At 50.6% G+C, this 18,701-nt stretch overlaps 1 protein-coding gene across 2 annotated transcripts in view; it reads right to left on the bottom strand.

The window, feature by feature from the left end:
* Positions 1–11,078: 11,078 nt before the first annotated feature.
* The window catches only part of rxfp2b (relaxin family peptide receptor 2b), a 246,366-nt gene continuing 238,743 nt past the window's right edge, over positions 11,079–18,701 (bottom strand). For both annotated transcript variants that reach the window (XM_072476985.1, XM_072476986.1), the window contains one exon: positions 11,079–11,621. In XM_072476985.1, the coding sequence (XP_072333086.1) occupies positions 11,374–11,621 (248 nt within the window). In that variant the 3' untranslated portion in view covers positions 11,079–11,373. The remainder of the gene's footprint in view (positions 11,622–18,701) is intronic.

Here is an 18,701-nt window from a genome sequence, read left to right as displayed (position 1 = left end):
TACGTGCTATCCACGATGACCTCTGCCACTCGGGGGTCACCCGGCTTCTCCACTACATCAAGGCCCGCAACCTGCCCTACTTCACCAAGGAGGTCAGAGCCCTGACCAGGGACTGCCAAATTTGTGCGGAGTGTAAGGCGCACTTCTATCGACTGGATAGGGCCCACCTGGTAAAGGCATCCCGGCCCTTTGAGCGCCTCAGTATAGATGTCAAAGGGCCCCTCCCCTCCAACAACCGCAACACATATTTCCTCAACATCATCGACGAGTTCTCCCGCTTCCCCTTTGCAATCCCTTGCCCCGACATGACCGCAGCCACCGTCATTAAAGCCCTACATAGTGTCTTCACCCTGTTTAGTTTCCCCACGTACGTGCACAGTGACCGGGGCTCGTCGTTCATGAGCGACAAACTGCGTCAGTACCTGCTTAGTAAGGGCATCGCCTCGAGCAGGACTACCAGTTATAACCCCAGGGGAAACGGGCAGATGGAGAGGGAGAACGCAACGGTCTGGAAGACCGTCCTCCTGGCCTTAAGGGCTAGGAATCTTCCAGTTCTCCACTGGCAGGAGGTCCTCCCCGACGCACTCCACTCTATTAGGTCCCTACTTTGCACAGCCACAAACGAGACCCCTGATGACCGCCTATTTGTTTTCCCCAGGAAATCCACCTCCGGGGCCTCGCTTCCGCCCTGGCTGAAGACACCGGGACCCGTCCTGCTCCGCAAACACATCAGGAGCCATAAGTCCGAACCCCTGGTCGAGAGTGTCCAGCTCCTACACTCCAACCCCCAGTACGCATACATCGAACACCCCGACGGCCGACAGGATACGGTCTCCCTCCGGGACCTGGCACCCGCAGGTTCCACTACCACCGCCACCCCATCTTACCCAGCCCAACCTACGCTGACTAGCGCCCCCGCCCCTACATGGCACCCGCAACCCTCCCACCCGCCATTCCCCCTTCACTGACCCACAGGAAGGAAGCCCCAGAAGACACGCGCCCAGAGTGCACACCTGTGCCCGCACCGGCGACTTCACTACCGATGCCAGCACGGCTGAGTTCGATGCCCGGGCCAGCTGCGATACCAAAGCTTCGGCGATCACAGCACACAATCCGTGCGCCGGACAGGCTGAACTTATGAAGCCTTCACCCCCGCCGGACTTCATTTTTTTAACGGGGTGAATGTGGTGAATGTATTGCTGTAACAATTCACCATGTACATATCTGTATTACGCTGTTGCCCATGTGGGCTCCACCTATGGACCATTGTAAGGTATTACCTATGATGTAGCACTTTGGGGCCTGTGTGGGCTCTGCCCCTGGCTCCACCCCTTGAGGGGAGGTATAAAGAGCAGTCGCCCTGTAGGCGGCTCCCACTAACAGATCAGTCGCAGGCAGGCACTGTTCTAGTTGATTAAAGCCACAGTTTCCTTCTACTCCTGGTTTTGTGTGAATTGATGGCCGCATCACTCTCCCCAGCAGGGAGAGTACAGACGATCAAGATGAATGTGCTGACAGGTTCCTCTTCCTGTTCAGGTCCCTCCCAATGTTCATCCCCAAAGCCTTGTTCACTCCAGTCGATAAATTAATCATGGTATTAGTGTGGGGCGAGGTGCGGGGAGGGAACAGACAGATCAAAAACTTCATCCACAAGGAAACAATGACATTCCCCCATATACCAGGACACTCATTACTAGACAGCCTACTGAACGCGGGCAAACTAGAGGAAGGGAACTGTGTAGACATGTATGGATGACTATTAGAGGAGGTACGCTCACCCCTGGATGAGACACAAAAGAAATGGGAGGAAGAACTAGGCAGGGAAATAGGGAGAGGATTCTGGATCGAATCACTGCACAGGGCAAACTTCACTGCCACGTGCCCGAACTGAGCCTAACGCAGCTGAAAGTGGTGAATAGGGTGCACCTAACTAGAACTAGAATGATCAGGTTCTTCCCGGAGGTAGAGGACAAGTGTGAACAGTGCCAGGGAGGCCCAGCTAAACACACCTACATGTTCTGGTCATCCCCCAAACTTGTCAGGTACTGGACGTCCTTCTTTGAGGCCATGACCAGGTTCGTGGGAATGAGGGTGGAGCCGTGTCCACTAGTGGCAGTATCAGAAGAGCCAGAGCTCTTCATGGGGAGGGGTCTGACGCCCTAGCCCTTTCCTCCCTGATTGCCCGCCGGAGGCTTCTGCTTGGCTGGTGGTCAGCAGCACCACCCAAGGCTGCTGACTGGCTGTCCGACCTTGTGGAATTTCTCAGGCTAAAGGATTGGAAGAAGGCTTCCATGAAACGTGGAGGCTGTTCACAAACCAGTTCCAAGACGTGTTCTTGGAGGAGGGACCCAGGCAAGGCACAAAATAAGGAAGAGAATGGGAGGGGGAGATAATAAGGGTGGGGAGGGGGAGGAGAAGGGGGAGAGAGGGGAGAGAGGGGGGGGGCGTAAGCACCGAAGGAAGACACAGGGCATGTAGAGGAGGAAAGAACTGTCAAGAAAAAATGCACTTGGTGGACACCCCCCCCCCCTCCTGACCCCCCTCCTCACTCCCCCCTCCTCACTCCCTCCTCTTCACTCCCCCCTCACCCCCCTCCTCACTCCCCCCCACCCCACTCCCGCACCTCACCCCCCCCACCTCACCCCCCCACCTCACCGCCCCACCTCACCCCCCACCTCACCCCCCCACCTCACTCCCCCCCCCACCTCACCCTCCCACCTCACCCCTCCCCCACCTCAACCCCCCCTCACCTCACCCCCCTCACCTCACCCCCCTCACCTCACCCCCCCCTTACCACACCCCCCACACCCCTTCCCCCTGCATGGATAAATGCCAGGAGGAAACCAAGGCGGTGCAGGGGGAGGGGGCTGCAGCAGCAATGGCCGATCACCAGTTGGGGGCCTCCAAACAGGGACCTCCCCACAACTACACAAAAGCTACACCCAGGGGAGCACAGCCAACTACTGCCCCCCCCCCCACATGGCCACCACCTGGCCCAGCAAACAGACTATATGTTATAACCTGCCTGCTTACCACTGGCTGGGGACTAATGGCAATCCCACAATCCTTAGGAATATGAGCTTCCCAATGAGGGGGGCGGAGAAATCATGAGCAGAGTCCCTGCATAAATAGAGCTTGCCAGTAAGGAACCAGCTAGAGAGAGGAGTGAGCAGCAAGAGAGTACTGCTGCTGTTGTTTGTATAATATATATATATATATAAAATGTTATTTCTTTCTATCCTACAAACTCGTGCTGGATTCTTCGTGGCCCTCACAAAACTGGCGACGAGGGTTAAAGTGGATAGCTGTCTACGCTGCTGAAGCCACCTCCCTGGATTTTTGTTGGATACAGGTTGGAAGTTCTTTATCTGTTACATCATGCCTCTTTATGGACGTTTGGATGTCTTTGATGCTGCGCTGGAAAGTTGGAACCAGTATGCACAACGGATGAGGTACTTTTTCCGGGCAAACAACATCACTGAACACGAGCGCCAGGTGGTCATTTTGCTCACCGCCTGCGGCCCGATACGTTTGGGGTGATTAGGAGCCTTACGTACCCAGCTGCGCCGGACACCAAGACATTTGATGAACTTGTGACCTTAGTGGGGCAACATTTTAACCCAACCCTGTCCACGATAGTCCAGCATTACTGGTTTAATACTGCAGAGATGACCCCAGGAGCATCCCTTGCAGAGTTTCTATCCAGGCTACGCAGGATTGCGGAATACTGTGACTATGGTGAGACCTTGTCAGAAATGTTATGCGACCGTTTGGTTTGCGGTATTAACAACACGGCCATCCAGAGAAAGTTGTTAGCCGAGCCAACATTGACTTTTCAACAGGCCATTCAAATAGTATTGTCCCGAGAGAGCGCGGAACGTAGCGTGCAGGAGCTACAGGGAATGGAGGTGCACGCCTTGAGGCGCATCCCCTTCCGTCCAAAAGCGTCTCCCCGCACCCCTGCGGTGCCTTGGGCGGGGCGGCGTCCGGATCGACACCAGTGGCTGCCGGACATTCCTCCCCGAAGGGAGCCTTCTCCAGAACCGATGGATGAGGAGCCATGTCAGTGTCGGACATGTGGGCGCCGACCCCGTCGCGGACTCCGGTCCTGGGGCGCCAGAGGCGCCGTCGCTCTGACAGAAACTGGGGCCAGCCCAGGGGCCATTTCTTCCATTTGGATGAACCTGCGGCAACTATTCCTGAGTACATGGAGACGGAGGACGACTGCCTGCAGCTGCATTGTGTGGCAGCTCCCTGTGTGGCCCCCATTAAGGTGACAGTACGGGGCAATGGTCACCCACTTGAGATAGAGTTGGATACTGGCGCAGCAGTCTCCGTGATCGCCCAGAGGACATTCGACCACATCAAGCAGTGTATACAGACCCTTACATTAACCGATACACAGGCCAGGTTGGCCACCTACACGGGGGAACCATTGGACATTGCAGGAACTATGATGACCCCTGTTGTTTATGGACGCGAGGAGGGGCGTTTCCCATTTATCGTGGTGCGCGGCCATGGGCCCAGCCTGTTGGGTCAGGACTGGTTGCGCCAGTGGCAGCACATCCTCCAAACAGTTTCTGGAGGGTTGACTGAGGTGCTAGGACGATACCCAGATGTATTCCAGCCCGGTTTGGGGAAAATAAAAGGGGCCGTAGCCCGTATCCAAGTCGAACCAGGAGCCACGCCACGTTATTTCCGGGCGCGCCCCGTGCCTTGCGACTTGCTTGAGAATGTAGAAGGGGAGCTCACTCGTTTGGAGTCCTTGGGTATTATCAGGCCCGTCCGTTTCGCTGGCTGGGCAGCGCCAATTGTACCTGTAATGAAGCGACTATAAACTTACAGTGAATACTGCCTCCTGGCTCGACCGATATCCAATGCCCCGCATAGAAGATCTCTACGCGAAGCTTGCAGGCGGACTCTCGTTCACGAAATTAGGTATGAGTCACGCCTACCTACAGTTGGAGCTGGACCCTGCCTCCCGGCCATATGTAACTATTAATACAGACCGGGGCCTGTATGAATACATACGGTTGCCCTTTGGGGTATCCCCTAACTGCGCTATCTTTCAACGCGTCATGGAGGGCATCTTGAGAGGTTTACCACGTGTCCTTGTCTACTTAAGCGATGTTTTGATTACAGGGACGTCGGAGCAGGAACATTTGGAAAATTTGGAGGCTGTCCTTAGAAGCTTTTCAGAGGCTGGAGTCCGTTTACGTCGTACAAAGTGCTTCTTTCAGGCGAAGAAAGTCGTCTACCTGGGTTATCGGGTGGACTCCGAAGGTTCGCAACCCGTCGCAGAGAAGGTGCGCGCAATTCAACAGGCCCCCGCCCCGACTGACACTTCGCATCTTGATTCTTTTCTTGGCCTCGTAAACTTGATTCTTTTCTCGGCCTCGGCCTTGTAAACACAGATCCGCGAGTGGACCCAGATGGAGCCAGCCCTCGTAAACGGGAAGTTCCTCCCCAATCTGGCAACTACGCTGGCCCCGTCAAACTAAAGAAGAATCATACCTGGGTTTGGGGTCAGCTGCAAGAAACCGCTTACCGGCGGGTAAAACAGCAATTGTCATCGTCTGGGTTACTAACCCACTATGATCCTGGAAAACCTTTGCTCATCACGTGTGATGCATCCCTGTATGGTATTGGGGCCGTCCTGTCTCACAAGATGGAGAATGGGGCCGAGCGGCCGATTGCTTTCACCTCCCGCACATTGCAGCGGAAAAGAAGTACGCGCAGATCGAGAAGGAGGGCCTGGCAGTGGTCTTGCGGTGAAACGCTTCCACCAGTACGTGTATGGCCGCTACTTCACTATTGTGACTGATCATAAGCCTCTGCTGGGCCTTTCCCGAGAGGATAAGCCAATACCGCCCATTGCTTCCGCACGGATCCAGTGCTGGGCTTTGTTGCTCGCTGCCTCCTCTCTGGAGCATAAACCAGGGACCCAGATAGCGAATGCCGATGCACTGAGCTGATTGCCTTTGTCGACCGGCCCCATGTCGATCCCCACGACTGGTGAGGTGGTTGCAACCCTAAATTGTATGGACTCCTTGCCTGTCACGGCATCACAGATCCGCAAGTGGACCCAGATGGAGCCAGTTGTCAAAGGTTCGGCACACAGTCCTGTAAGGTGGGCAACATAGACAGCATCCAGGTGGGTTGCGGGCATTTTCCTCCAAGCTGTCAGGATTTAGCGTGGAAGACGGTATCCTCTTGTGGGGGACACGTGTGATTGTCCCGGAAAAAGGACAGGAGCTGATACTAAAGGACTTGCACAATGGGCATCCGGGTGTGATCAAAATGAAAATGTTGGCCCGGAGTTATGTCTGGTGGCCTCGACACCGACATTGAGAAGGTGGCCCAAAATTGCTCCATTTGCCAGGAGCATCAGACGCTTCCCGCGGTCGCGCCCCTACATCACTGGGAATGGGCGCGCTTGCATGTGGATTTTGCCAGCCCTTTTCAAGGATCCATGTTCCTTCTATTAATCGATGCCCAGTCTAAATGGTTAGAGGTGCATAAGATGGTAGGCACAACGTCCTGCTCGACAATCGAGAAGATGCGTTTGCCATTCAGTAGCATGGCCTCCCCGAGGTGCTGGTCACGGACAATGGCACTCCGTTCACAAGTGAGGAGTTTGCGAGGTTCATGAAGATGAACGGCATACGCCATATCCGCACCGCTCCATCCCACCCGGCTTCCAATGGGTTGGCAGAGCGCGCAGTGCAGACATTCAAACAGGGCCTAAAGAAGCAGTCTTCTGGGTCTATGGACACGAGACTGGCACGTTTTTTTGTTTTCATACAGGACAATTCCACATGTGGTGACTGGGGTAGCTCCCACGGAACTCTTAATGGGACGGAGACTTCGCATCCGCCTTAGCATGGTTTTTCCGGACATTGGCGCAAAAGTACACCGCACTCAAGAACGGCAGGGACATGGCCCTTCTCGGCATCGGCCGATTCGGCATTTTGCGCCTGGTGACCCAGTGTTCATTTGAAATTTTGCTGGTGGTGCCCAGTAGGTCCCTGGCATTATCTTTCGCTGAATGAGCCTACTTGTGACAATAAGCGATTCTCATTCTCTCAAATGAAATGAAAATCGCTTATTGTCACATGTAGGCTTCAAATGAAGTTACTGCGAAAAGCCCCTAGTCGCCACATTCCAGCGCCTGTTCGGGGAGGCTGGTATGGGAATTGAACTGTGCTGCTGGCCTGCCTTAGTCTGCTTTCAAAGCCACGATTTAGCCGTGTGCTAAACCAGTTGGAAGTCTCCTTGGACGTTCAAGCAGTGTGTTCTCATGGCCAGTCCTTGTGATGTCCAAAATGAGAAGACAACATGAATCTCTCAAGGATCTTGGCTTATGAGACCTGTTCTAGCTCGTCACACACTCGATCATCTCACATTGGTCCTCAGCACAATATGAGAAGCAACAATGAGTGATATCAGTGCAGGCCTGAAGGCAGATGTGGCCCTCAGCAATCATCATTTGCAAGCTGCATCAGTAACCTGATGGGGAGTGAAAGAAATGGGACGAACATCACCATCCACCAACTTTGTGGAGATACTGGGTTGGATTCTCCGATTTCCAGAATAAGTGCTGATGCTGGCGTGGGAACAGTGGCGTTTACTCCAGAAAAAACGGCGTAACAGCTGCACCGATACTCCATCCGGTGGGGGGCTAGCAGCCGCACAGCATAAAGCCCCCGGCTTTACCTGCGGATACGGCTGGAGAATTGCCAGGTCCGAGCTGCGCACGCGCATGGCGGCAGCCTGTGGTGGGCGCGCCATGCAACATGGCGCTAGCCGCGCCATGCAACATGGCGCCGGCCGCGCACAGACCCAGCCTGCCAAATAATGTCCCCCAGTAACCCCCTCGCCATCACCGTGCCACCCCCTGTAGCCATGTAAAATGGCTGCGTTCCGATTAATCTGGCCAAAACCCAGTTTAAAACGGCTAACCCAAAAGACTGCTGGGAAAAGCAGCCAAAAAGACACAAGCAGGCAGCTGCAGACACGTTTGCATATTCAGCTCTGGGAACGTAGCCCAGATCGATACTCAGGGCTATCAACAGCCCATCAACCCAGGTATCCGCAGTTGCATTCAGGACTGTTTACACCTAATCTACTCAGACATCCACAGTTAAATTGGCTATCCCCGGGAACAATTGCAACATATTAGCAATTGAATACCGGGCCAGACCTGTCGGCGCCTGCAGTGGCCGAAACAAAGACAGGTGAGCGACCACCCCCCGATCGAGGAATCGCCTCACCATTGGACACATCGACCCCAGAGATTGGGGACAGAATCCAATCACTTGGGACTCAGGGTCAAGGGCCGCCCCGGGAGGCGGGAAGCCCCTGGGCCCTATAAAAGTGAAGGTCCAAGTTCAGATCTCTCTCTCTCTCATCTTCGCCTGCTCGAGACCTTCGCAAGACCAGCCACCGGCAGCAGTAAGTTTGAATCCAGCGATCGCTATCCGGTAGAGACACCTAGCCACCGACCTGTAGCAGCCTTTTGAATCCCGCGGGCCAGATTTGATTGGACAAGCCATTCGTTTCCCTGACCTGGTGGGCTCTTCCTAAGTTAAGTATTGGCCAGTAGTGATAGGTTTATTATATAGAAAGTAGTATTAGGGTATTAATATTGCTTGTTGTATATAATAAATGACCGTTTTAATCCTTACTAAGCGGTGTGCTGTGTTATTAATCGTAACCTGAACTTGAACCACGTGGCGGTATCATAAAGATACCTGGCGACTCATGAGCAAAGGTGACCTAAACAGAGCAAATAGACTAAGGTTAAAAAGAGCAACACCCCCCACCGGTCCTCCCAGGGAGAGTGATGTTGAAACGGAACATTCTATGGTCAGAATGTAATACACCGCACAGAAGACAGGCCCAGGATACCAACAATTGCCATTAATGTGTGCAGGAACCATGTTTTCACACCTAATTGATATTAACACAGCTCATTATAAAAAGGTATGCACAAGGAGACATGAAATGAGTGTATTTTCACACTTGAACATCACGTACAATTGTTTAACACCTGTGCCCTGTTGTACAAATATATCTTCTTCACTTTCCTTACCCTGCTGTGACGTCTTGATGTTCTCCGAACATTCACAGTGAAGGAAGATGAAGCCCGCTCCCTGGTCTGCCCTATTGTCAGTAATCCCCTTGGCAGGCAGCCTCTGGAGGTCTGAGACCTATAGGGTGCCTCCTGATTCTGGGGTCCTGCTGTGGGACAGTTGGGCCTTCGTTGGCCTGCAGCTGATGGAGTCACAGCAAGAGGGCATTTGGATCAACTGGACACTCCTGGAGTCACCTGGGTGGATGGCCCTGGGGTGTCAAGTTGCTGGTCCTCCCTGTGGGTGCCCAAGGGCCCGTGATTGACTACTTAAGGAGAAGAAATAGTTGGGGTGAGATTAAGATGCCATGTCCCCCCTTTGCATTGACACTGATGGATGAGACTAATGGTTACAGTGATGGAGCCCAGCTCCTGCAGCACTGATGTCCTGGTTCACAGTTTCTATGGCAGCAGTCAACCTGTCAGTGTTCACCTTGGTGCAGTGGTATGCTGGTACTATGAGCTTAGACTGAAGGTATGCAGATTCCTCCATTGTGTGGTGCAATCTGAAGAGTGCAGTTGATATCTCTTCCTGATACTTCCATGACTGTCACCAAAGTTCCACCAATTGATTTAGGGCTGAGTCCAGAGGCTCGTCATCTGATTCATCAAATTCCTGGCATCCACTGCTGGCACCCTGGGAGGTCCGTCTGCTAGCAGATAGTGAACTATTGTCAGCAAATTGTGACTCCCAAGGCTAATCTGGAACCAGGTCTGTGTCTCTATGCTGGTGCAGGTGAGGGTATGGGTGAGCACTGTTATGGGTCTTCAATGTGTCTCCCCTCAGATTCCCCATCCGAGGTCTGCTTGGGTTTGGAATTGATGGTCTGGCTCTTACCTGATCTTGGCAGCTTTCCATAGAGGATTGCAAAATGCAGGAGAGTTAATTGCTGCATGGCAGGGGGCTGTGAATCAGGAGCCATCACTCATAGTATGCTTATCTGATGGGTGTTGTAATGCAGGATCTTTGCTTGGTTGAGTGCTGCTGACCTCACCGTCAGTGCATGCATGGTCTATATACTTGTCACCCAGTTGAATAGCTCTATTCTCAAAATCTATTCTCAAAATCAGAGAAGTTGATTTTGGTGATCCCTCCATCGGTATGGTACCTCGTTTTTATTGTGAATCAGCATGGGAGCACAGATGACAAGGATGCCCGGAATGTGTGGGCAGCGAGTGGAGATTTGGACAGGATAAGGACGCAAGTTGCAGAGGCGATGAGGCCAGATGAAGACGTTAGGGTGTGTGAGAGTAAGTGGTGATGTCTCTTGAAGTGGCAGTGAGTGAGATCCTTGTGAATGTGTGATAGGCTTGTGTGTGGGTTGAGAGTGATAACTGGTGGAATAAAGGAGATCATTTATCCTCTTGCTGCACTGGGTGGTTGGCCTCTTTTGCAGTGCATTGGCATTTACCACAGCTGTCACCATCTCCCAAGTTCAATTGTTCAACATACTTGCAGTTCTGCGTTCAAGACAGGGATAGAGGAAATCGCAGCGGGCATCCACTGCATCCAGCAGGTGGTCCAATGATGCGTCACTAAATTTGGGCGCTGCATTGGTCCTCCCTTTGGATGCCATTTGTTTTCTGCAGCATTCCTATGCTTTAGAGATTGTGAACAATGTACAGGGAATCCCTTTAAATATGGCACCTGTAATTAAGGAGCTCTGAGGTCATAGCAGTGTGGGCGAATCAGAGGCTGCCAGCCGGTGATACGGCCTGATCTCCGTGGATTACTAATTATTTTAGCTGGAGCGCACAATATGGCACAAAAAGCCTACTGCAATGCCGATTTTCACATCTGCTAACGGACTCTGCCGATTTCAGAGGAAGACCCGTCATAGGTGTAACATATCACAATTGAAAAACTGTACCACAGGCTTCCAATTCTTTTTTACTGGCTACTCATCTTAGCAAGAATTTCACAAAATAACGAAACATAGTCAAATTGAATTTAAAATTATTGTTGTTACTAGAGAACGTATTTATAATCGAAGAAAAGGAACAGTACCAATCACCAACATTTTATATAAAACTTCAAGATAAACCATTTTCAGGTAGTAACTGCTACATAACTACCAAAACACTTGCCCTCTTCAAATCCAGCAGGTTTTGAACTGTAGTAATGAAGGTACACTCTCAAAATACAGGCAACAATTACTGTATTCAGTGATCCCGTTAATGAGCCGATTGGTACTTCTGAACAATGCTTCCATACTTGATGTTAAGAATGTTCCACAGTGTCAGTGATGCCTTGAATTCATTACATCTTCTGCAGCAGATGCCCTTTTTAAAAACCCAAGTTTAACTGATGAAATTGACTGTCTTGAAGAACTCTCTGTCCACATGTTCTTTCCGTTAATTTTTTGATGCTTGCACAGGAATTGTTTCATCTTTTCCCTGAAGAAACTGGTTGTGAGCGTGTAGAGAATTGGGTTCAATGCACTGTTTATTGGGAGTATGAATATAACTACCCATGACGTAATTGTTCCTGAAAAATCAAGAAAATACAAATAAAAGGACATTTATACTTTTATCAATATTTGTGGACTGAAATACTAAAAAAAACAAGAATAGGAAGACCCCCCCTCCCCCCCCAAGGGCCCCATGAATAGGGAGATCCCCAGGATTCCGTAACTGAAGGAACCCCACAGGGTCCCCCTAACTAGAGGTTCCCCCCACAAAAGCCCTCTAACTAACGGGACCCCCGGCTAGTGGAACCCACCCCACAGTCCCCTACTCCTCTACCCACAGCCACCCCCCCCCCACCCCCCCCCACCCACCCCCACCCCCCACCCCCCACCCCCCCCCCCCCACCCCCCCCCCCTAGTGGGTGTCCTTCATTCACATCCGTGAAAAAATAAAGTTTACAAGCTTGCTAGTAATTTTTTAAGAACATCAATTCAGTGCGACTTGTTTTATACATTAATACGCTTTTGTCAATCCCACTGCATCCTAGACATTTCAGACCCTGAATTACCCAACATGTTAAAACATTTGAGCAGCAGGTATGAAACATCCAATGGGCATATACCTATGTACTCTAACATAATGGATAAAGCTGAGGAGAAGCAAAGGCTATTGAGTGAGGCATCATGGCAGAAAGCAATAATCCATTCACTATTACCTCTCCTCAAAATGTGCACAGGCACCACGTTGTAAGGAAACTTTTTAAAGCAATTGTATATTAGCAGACCTGCAATTCTTCAAGGAACTGATAGACTATCTGTCAAACATTTTGAAAGAACACTTCTGAGTCACTATCAAGTACCCATAGACAGTTCTTTGTACAGATAAAGATTACAACAGCCTGAATGTTTGTAGTCCATGGGTACTATCTACAGAGTCCCATAGTGAGCGCATTTAGCCAGGTGTTTCCCGGTGCTTGGAGTGCCAAGAAAAAAAATGCTATGAACCCCCATTTTCATAGAATTTACAGTGCAGAAGGAGGCCATTCGGCCCATCGCGCCTGCACCGGCTCTTGGAAAGAGCATCCTACCCAAGGTCAACACCTCCAGCCTATCCCCATAACCCAGTAACCCCACCCAACTAAGGGCAATTTTGGACACTAAGGGCAATTTATCATGGCCAATCCACCTAACCTGCACATCTTTGGACTGTGGGAGGAAACCGGAGCACCCGGAGGAAACCCACGCAGACACGGGGAGGATGTGCAGACTCCGCACAGACAGTGACCCAAGCCGGAATCGAACCTGGGACCCTGGAGCTGTGAAGCAATTGTGCTATCCACAATGCTACCGTGCTGCCCTTTTATAGTTTTAGTTCTGGTCTTTATATGTTGCCGTTCTGACTATGTACATGGAATTTTAAGGCAAATTTGGGTAGATACCTGGCCTCAGCGGGGAACTCCCCAATGAGGACGCACTTAGTCCCGTTTTCTGCACTGAGGAGTTCCAGCGAGACATTTTTAAATGGCATCCCAATCTCTTGATCCCCCCCCCCCCCCCCCCCCGACACGACTCCCAAACTCCCCCAAAAGCACCAACTCACCTATCAGGGGTCCTTCGGCCCCCCAGCACTCCCCTGCACACAAACAGGGCAACCCCAGGCCTGATCCCCATCGTGAGAAAAAGTCAGCTTGGCACTGCCAGCCTGGCACCCTGGCAACGCTCCTGCCAGCTGACAGACCCACCTGGGTACCCTGGCAGTGCCAGACTGGCAACTTGGCACTAACAGGGTGCCAGGCTGACAGTGCCAAGGTGTCCCGGTGGCACCTGACCTGCCAGGGTGCCACCCTGCCTCTGATTCCCTGGGAGACCCCCACAATTGCCATTCCATCTGGTCCCCGAAAGCTTTGTTTAATTCTTCACTGCGTTTGAGCAGCTGAGACAATCGGCTGCTTTTTCTTAAGGGAGTTTCACTTGACAGAAGAATCTGAAGACTTCTCTGTGAATCGTTGAAATCAAGGCTAATCATCCCCAGTCAATGCGAGGAGACACCATGGCGGGATTCTTCAATAATGGGGCTATGTCCCCACGCCGGCGTCAAAACTGCCGCCAACCACTCCGGCGTCAATGGCCCCCGAAAGTGAGGAATTCTCCCCTTTCTAGGGGCCAGGTTGCCACCGGTGTGGTTCCTGCAGCTCCAGCCGGCACCGAACGGCCCGCGCAAGTTGGCGCATGTGCGGAACGGCTGGCGTATTTCCACATATGTGCAGAACGGCTCGCGTATTTCCGTGCATGCACGGAACAGCCGGCGTATTTCCACACATGCGCGGGGGTTCCCTTCTCCGCGCCGGCCCCTGGGCAATATGGCGGAGCCCTACAGGGGCACGGCGCGGAGTAAAGTAGGCCCCCACGGAACCAGCCCACCCACCTTTCAGTAGGCCCCGATCGCGGGCCAGGCCACCGTGGGGGGCCCTCCCCAAGGTCAGATCCCCCCGCTCCCCCTCCAGGACGGCGGCCGCACACTTACCTTTCGGGTCCCGCCTTGTGGGAGGCGAGTAATCCACACCGGCGGGACTCGGCCAAACTCGTCGGACACACAGCCCATCGGAGCCTGGGGAATCGGCGGGGGGGGGGGGCCACTGTCAACAGTCCCCGACCGGCGCGGCAGGTAGCCCGCAGGCACCTGAAAAACGGCACCAGAGAATAGGGAAGTCAGCGGCGGGACGGGATTCACGCCTCCCCCCCCCCCCCCCCCCCCCCCCCGGGGATTCTCCGGACCGACGCAGGGTTGGAGAATCTCGGCCTATGAATCTAGAAGTCAAAAATGCAGGAAGTTGAAGGCGAGACAAGAGAGTGAAGCTAGGCAAAAAGACAGTTTGGCACTTTACTTTAAAAGGTTTGAAGTATTGAGCAGTGCCCAAACTGCACATTCATTCTCAACAATAATATCCACAAAAGGTTTTGGTGCCTTGTCTGATGACACCGACCAGCCGATTTCTGGAGACACAAATCTCCTGAAAACATTAAACAAGATGTAGACTCTGAAATGGGAATCGATCTATGAAATACTGTTCAAGCTCATTGTTCTTCTGCTGCTGATGTGGAGGGGGAAGAAACCTACCCTGAAGACATTGCCTTATGGCCAAAATCTGTTCCACTGATTGAATATTTTGTAATAAATAGATCAGAAAACATAGATAAAATGGAATATTTGAGAAATTGGGTAATTTTTTCGGAAACATCCAAGTGCAAATTATTCCCTGATCCTAATAAAGGGAAATAATCATTTGCTGCTGGGTAATCTAACTGGAGAAATGTTGGAAGAGATATTGTCGACCATGAAACTTCCAAAAGTCATATTAAGACTATGTGTGTATTCGTTCAAAGATGTTAATAATTTGGAAGAATTGATTCTGCGTTATTAGCTCAGTTTGAAATGGAGTGTTCTTACAGGGGGAAAGTGCTGAGATGTGTTGGTGCCACAGTCAAACTGCTGTCTTCCTTGGAACTATCTCTAAGAGGACATGATAAGTCATCAGGGTCAACTCGAATAGGTAATATTTTAGCCTGCCTTGAATATCTGTGAATTTTATGAGCTTCTCAAGGAGCATTTGAAAAATTATCAATATTGCGGCTCAGGGTAGACCAACCTTTTAATGCAGAGAACCTATGGTAACTGCAAGTCTATAATGGCAGAGCGGCTCAAAAAACAATTCACTAATGAAGTTGAAGGTGTCAAATACTATTCCATGATAGCTGGATCAACACCAGATGTGAGTCATGAAAGTGACCCTAAGCTTCATCTAGAATGATGCCCCGCTGAGTTGTCTGTCTCTGTGTTGACGGAGGGTGTGGATCAGTGTTGTGATGGATGTCCATAAGCCACCTCATCCTCAGTCATGCTGGGGTTCAGGCTGCTGCTCGGATACTGCTCAGAAGACATGTGATCAGGGGGCTGGAGCTGAAGATTAATTGTATGTCCTCTGTGTGTGTTGAGCCCTCCCCAAAAGGGATAAAGAATAGAGTGCGAACAACATGACTGATGGGATGGTGGTGATGTGAAAGTGTCATGAAAAAATGAGAGTATTCCCCACAAATGGATGTGTGAGAGCCGTGAAGAGAGTAACCGTTTGTGTAAATGATGTAATGATGGGAGTTTGACAGCGGAGAAAGCTGAGACAGGAATTATGCAGGCATCTTTAAGGGGCATCTTGACAAATACATGAATAGGATGGGAATAGAGGGATACGGACCCAGCAAGTGTAGAAGATTGTAGTTTAGTCGGGCAGCATGGTCGGCACGGGCTTGGAGGGCCGAAGGGCCTGTTCCTGTGATGTACATTTCTTTGTTCTTTGTTCAGGCAGAGCAAATGAAATCATATATGCATTTTTGCATTGTATTGAACTTCTAGTTTTGTTGCCAGCTATGCTAATCTTCTGGGTGATGGCCTTCCAGGTCAGAGAGGTGATGTTTAGGTGATTCCTTGAGCCATCCCTTGGGTAAAGGGCATACCTCTGCACCCAGACTTCTTGAATCAAGGCTTTGAGGGGCTGGTGGCTGAAATGGGATGCTGCCTTCACTTTCATAAGGTGGGCTTTTGCTTGTGGCTGGATGCAAGCTGATCAGTCTTCTGACAAAGGTGGGCTTGAGAGAGTGTGTTGGACTGACATTTAAATATGGCGCTGGGACCATCAAACCCACTAGGTGATGGCGGATGAATCAACTCCCGACACGCCAGGTGATTCGGAGAGGTACTTGTTAATGCTTAATCAATGAGGCACCAAGTAGTACAGATCATTTTAGCTGGTGGAAAGGACACTACCAGAACTGCCCATCAATGCAAAAAAATTGAGAATTCGACCCATAGAGGAATTTACGGCACAGGAGGTTATTCCATCCATCAATTCTATGCTGGCTCTTTGTAGAGCAAACTAATCAGTCTCACACTCCTATTCTAGCCCTGTAGCCCTGCAAGTTTATTTCTTCCAAGTACCATCTTATTTCCTTTTGAAATTGTTAATCACCTCTGCTTCCACCAGCCTAATGTGCAGTGGATTCATGGTCATGGTAACTGAATAAAAAGGTTTTCCCTCGAGCACTTCTGTATCTGTTCCAAACAGAATTTAATACTGTGTCCCCTATCACTATGGCATCAACTAATGGGAACAGATTTTTCTTATCTATCTTTTCCAAACATGTAATAATCTTGTACAGCTCAATAAAATCTCCCTTCAATGTATTTTGGTCCAAGGAAAACAAACTCAGCTTCTGTACCTTATCCTTGTAGCTAAAATGCACCATCCCCTGGAACCATTCTGATAAATCTCCTCTGCACTCTCAAGGAATCTCACATATTTCTTAAAATATGATTTAAAAAAGACAGAATGCTCTAATTGTGGCCTAACCAGAGCTTTATAAAGATTCAGCATAACCTCACTGCTTTTGTATGCAATACCTTTATTTCTGAAGACCACAGTCTCATGTACTTTGCCTGCCTTTGCTTCTCAAGATCATCTGCTACCTTCAAAGATCTAAGCACATGCACCTCCAGCATATGGGAAGCAGACATGTGAGCATTCAGCCAATGCAGCAAGTTCTGGTTGTGACTGTCCTCATCAGTTATAAAGTGGCATAAGTGATAGCTCTGTCACTTTGGAACAGTAGATCGTGGACAGTAGATTATGCCCAATCTGCAGAGTCACTCGCAGATTCCTGGAAAGAGCTGATGGAAAGGAGGTCTTTTCCAAGAGGCTGTAGATGTCAGAAACTGTACCTGCTGTGAAGGCTTGAAACTCCTGAGACACTGTTGTTCAATCATGTGGAGAAAATTGATTCCTTGCATTTATGGCCTCTAATGGGGTTCCTGTCCTGCCTTTTCTTTTGTTCATGGGATGTGGGTATCGCTGTCCAGGCCAGCATTTTTTTTGTCCATCCTTAATTGTCCTTGAGAAGGTAGTAGAGAATCATAGACATTTACAGTGCAGAAGGAGGCCATTCGGCCCATCGAGTCTGCACCAGCCCTTAGAAAGAGCCCCCTATCCCCTTAATCCTTTAACCCCACCTAACATTTTGGACACCAAGGGTAATTTAGCATGGCCAATCCACTTAACCTTTGGACTGTGGGAGGAAACCAGAGCACACGAAGGAAACCCACGCATACATGGGGAGATCGTGCAGACTGCACACAGACAGTGACCCAAGCCGGGAATCGAACCTGGGACCCTGGAGGTGTGAAGCAACTGTGCTAACCAACTGTGCTAACCACTGTGCCACCCTAGTGTTCAGCTACTTTCTTTAACTGCTGCCCTCCATGTGTAGGTACACAGACAGTGCTGTTAGGGAGTGAGTTCCATGATTTTGACCCAACGTTAATGAAGAAATTATGATATTTGCCGGAATTTTCCAGCCCCTCCTCCCCCCCCGCCGTGGGTTCCTCTGCAGTGGATCCAGCAAGCCATTGAAATCTCCATTTTCATCGGCAGGTTCAGAGGATCCTGCTGGCTTGAAGGGCGAGAAAATTCTGGGCATAATTCCAAGTCAGGATAGGTGTGGTTTGGAGGGCAATTTGAAAGTGGTGGTGTTCCCATGCTGCCCTTGTCCTTCCAGGTGGCGGGTTTGGAAGGTGTTGTCAAAGGAGCCTTAGTGAATTGCTGCACTCTATCTTGTAGATCCTATACATTGCTGCCACTGTGTGTCGATGGTAGATTGAGTGGATGTTTAAGGTTTTTTTTTATTCGTTCATGGATCATAGAGTCATACAGTACAGAAGAGGCCATTTGGCCCATTGTTCTGCACCGTCAAAACTGCACTAAATCTGCATTGATCCCAATTTCCAGCATTTGGCCCAAAGCCTTGAATGTTATGATATTTCAAGTGCTCATCAACCTATCTTATAATGGTTGAGAGGTTTCTTGTCTCTACTACCCTCCCAGGCTGGGGATTCTAGACTCCCACCACCCACCGCCTCTGGGTGAAAATTACTTTCCTCAAATCCCCTCAAACCCCTGCGCCTCACTTTAAAATGACGGCCCTAATTATTGACCCTTCAACTAATCATAGAATTTACAGTGCAGAAGGAGGCCATTCGGCCCATCGAGTCTGCACCGGCTCTTGGAAAGAGCACCCTACCCAAGCCCACACCTCTACCCTATCCCCATAACCCA

The sequence above is a fragment of the Scyliorhinus torazame genome, chromosome 15 (genome assembly GCF_047496885.1).
Source record: "Scyliorhinus torazame isolate Kashiwa2021f chromosome 15, sScyTor2.1, whole genome shotgun sequence".
NCBI lineage: Eukaryota > Metazoa > Chordata > Chondrichthyes > Carcharhiniformes > Scyliorhinidae > Scyliorhinus > Scyliorhinus torazame.
Note: the sequence above shows the minus strand (reverse complement) of the source record. Positions and strands in the feature narration are given on the sequence as shown.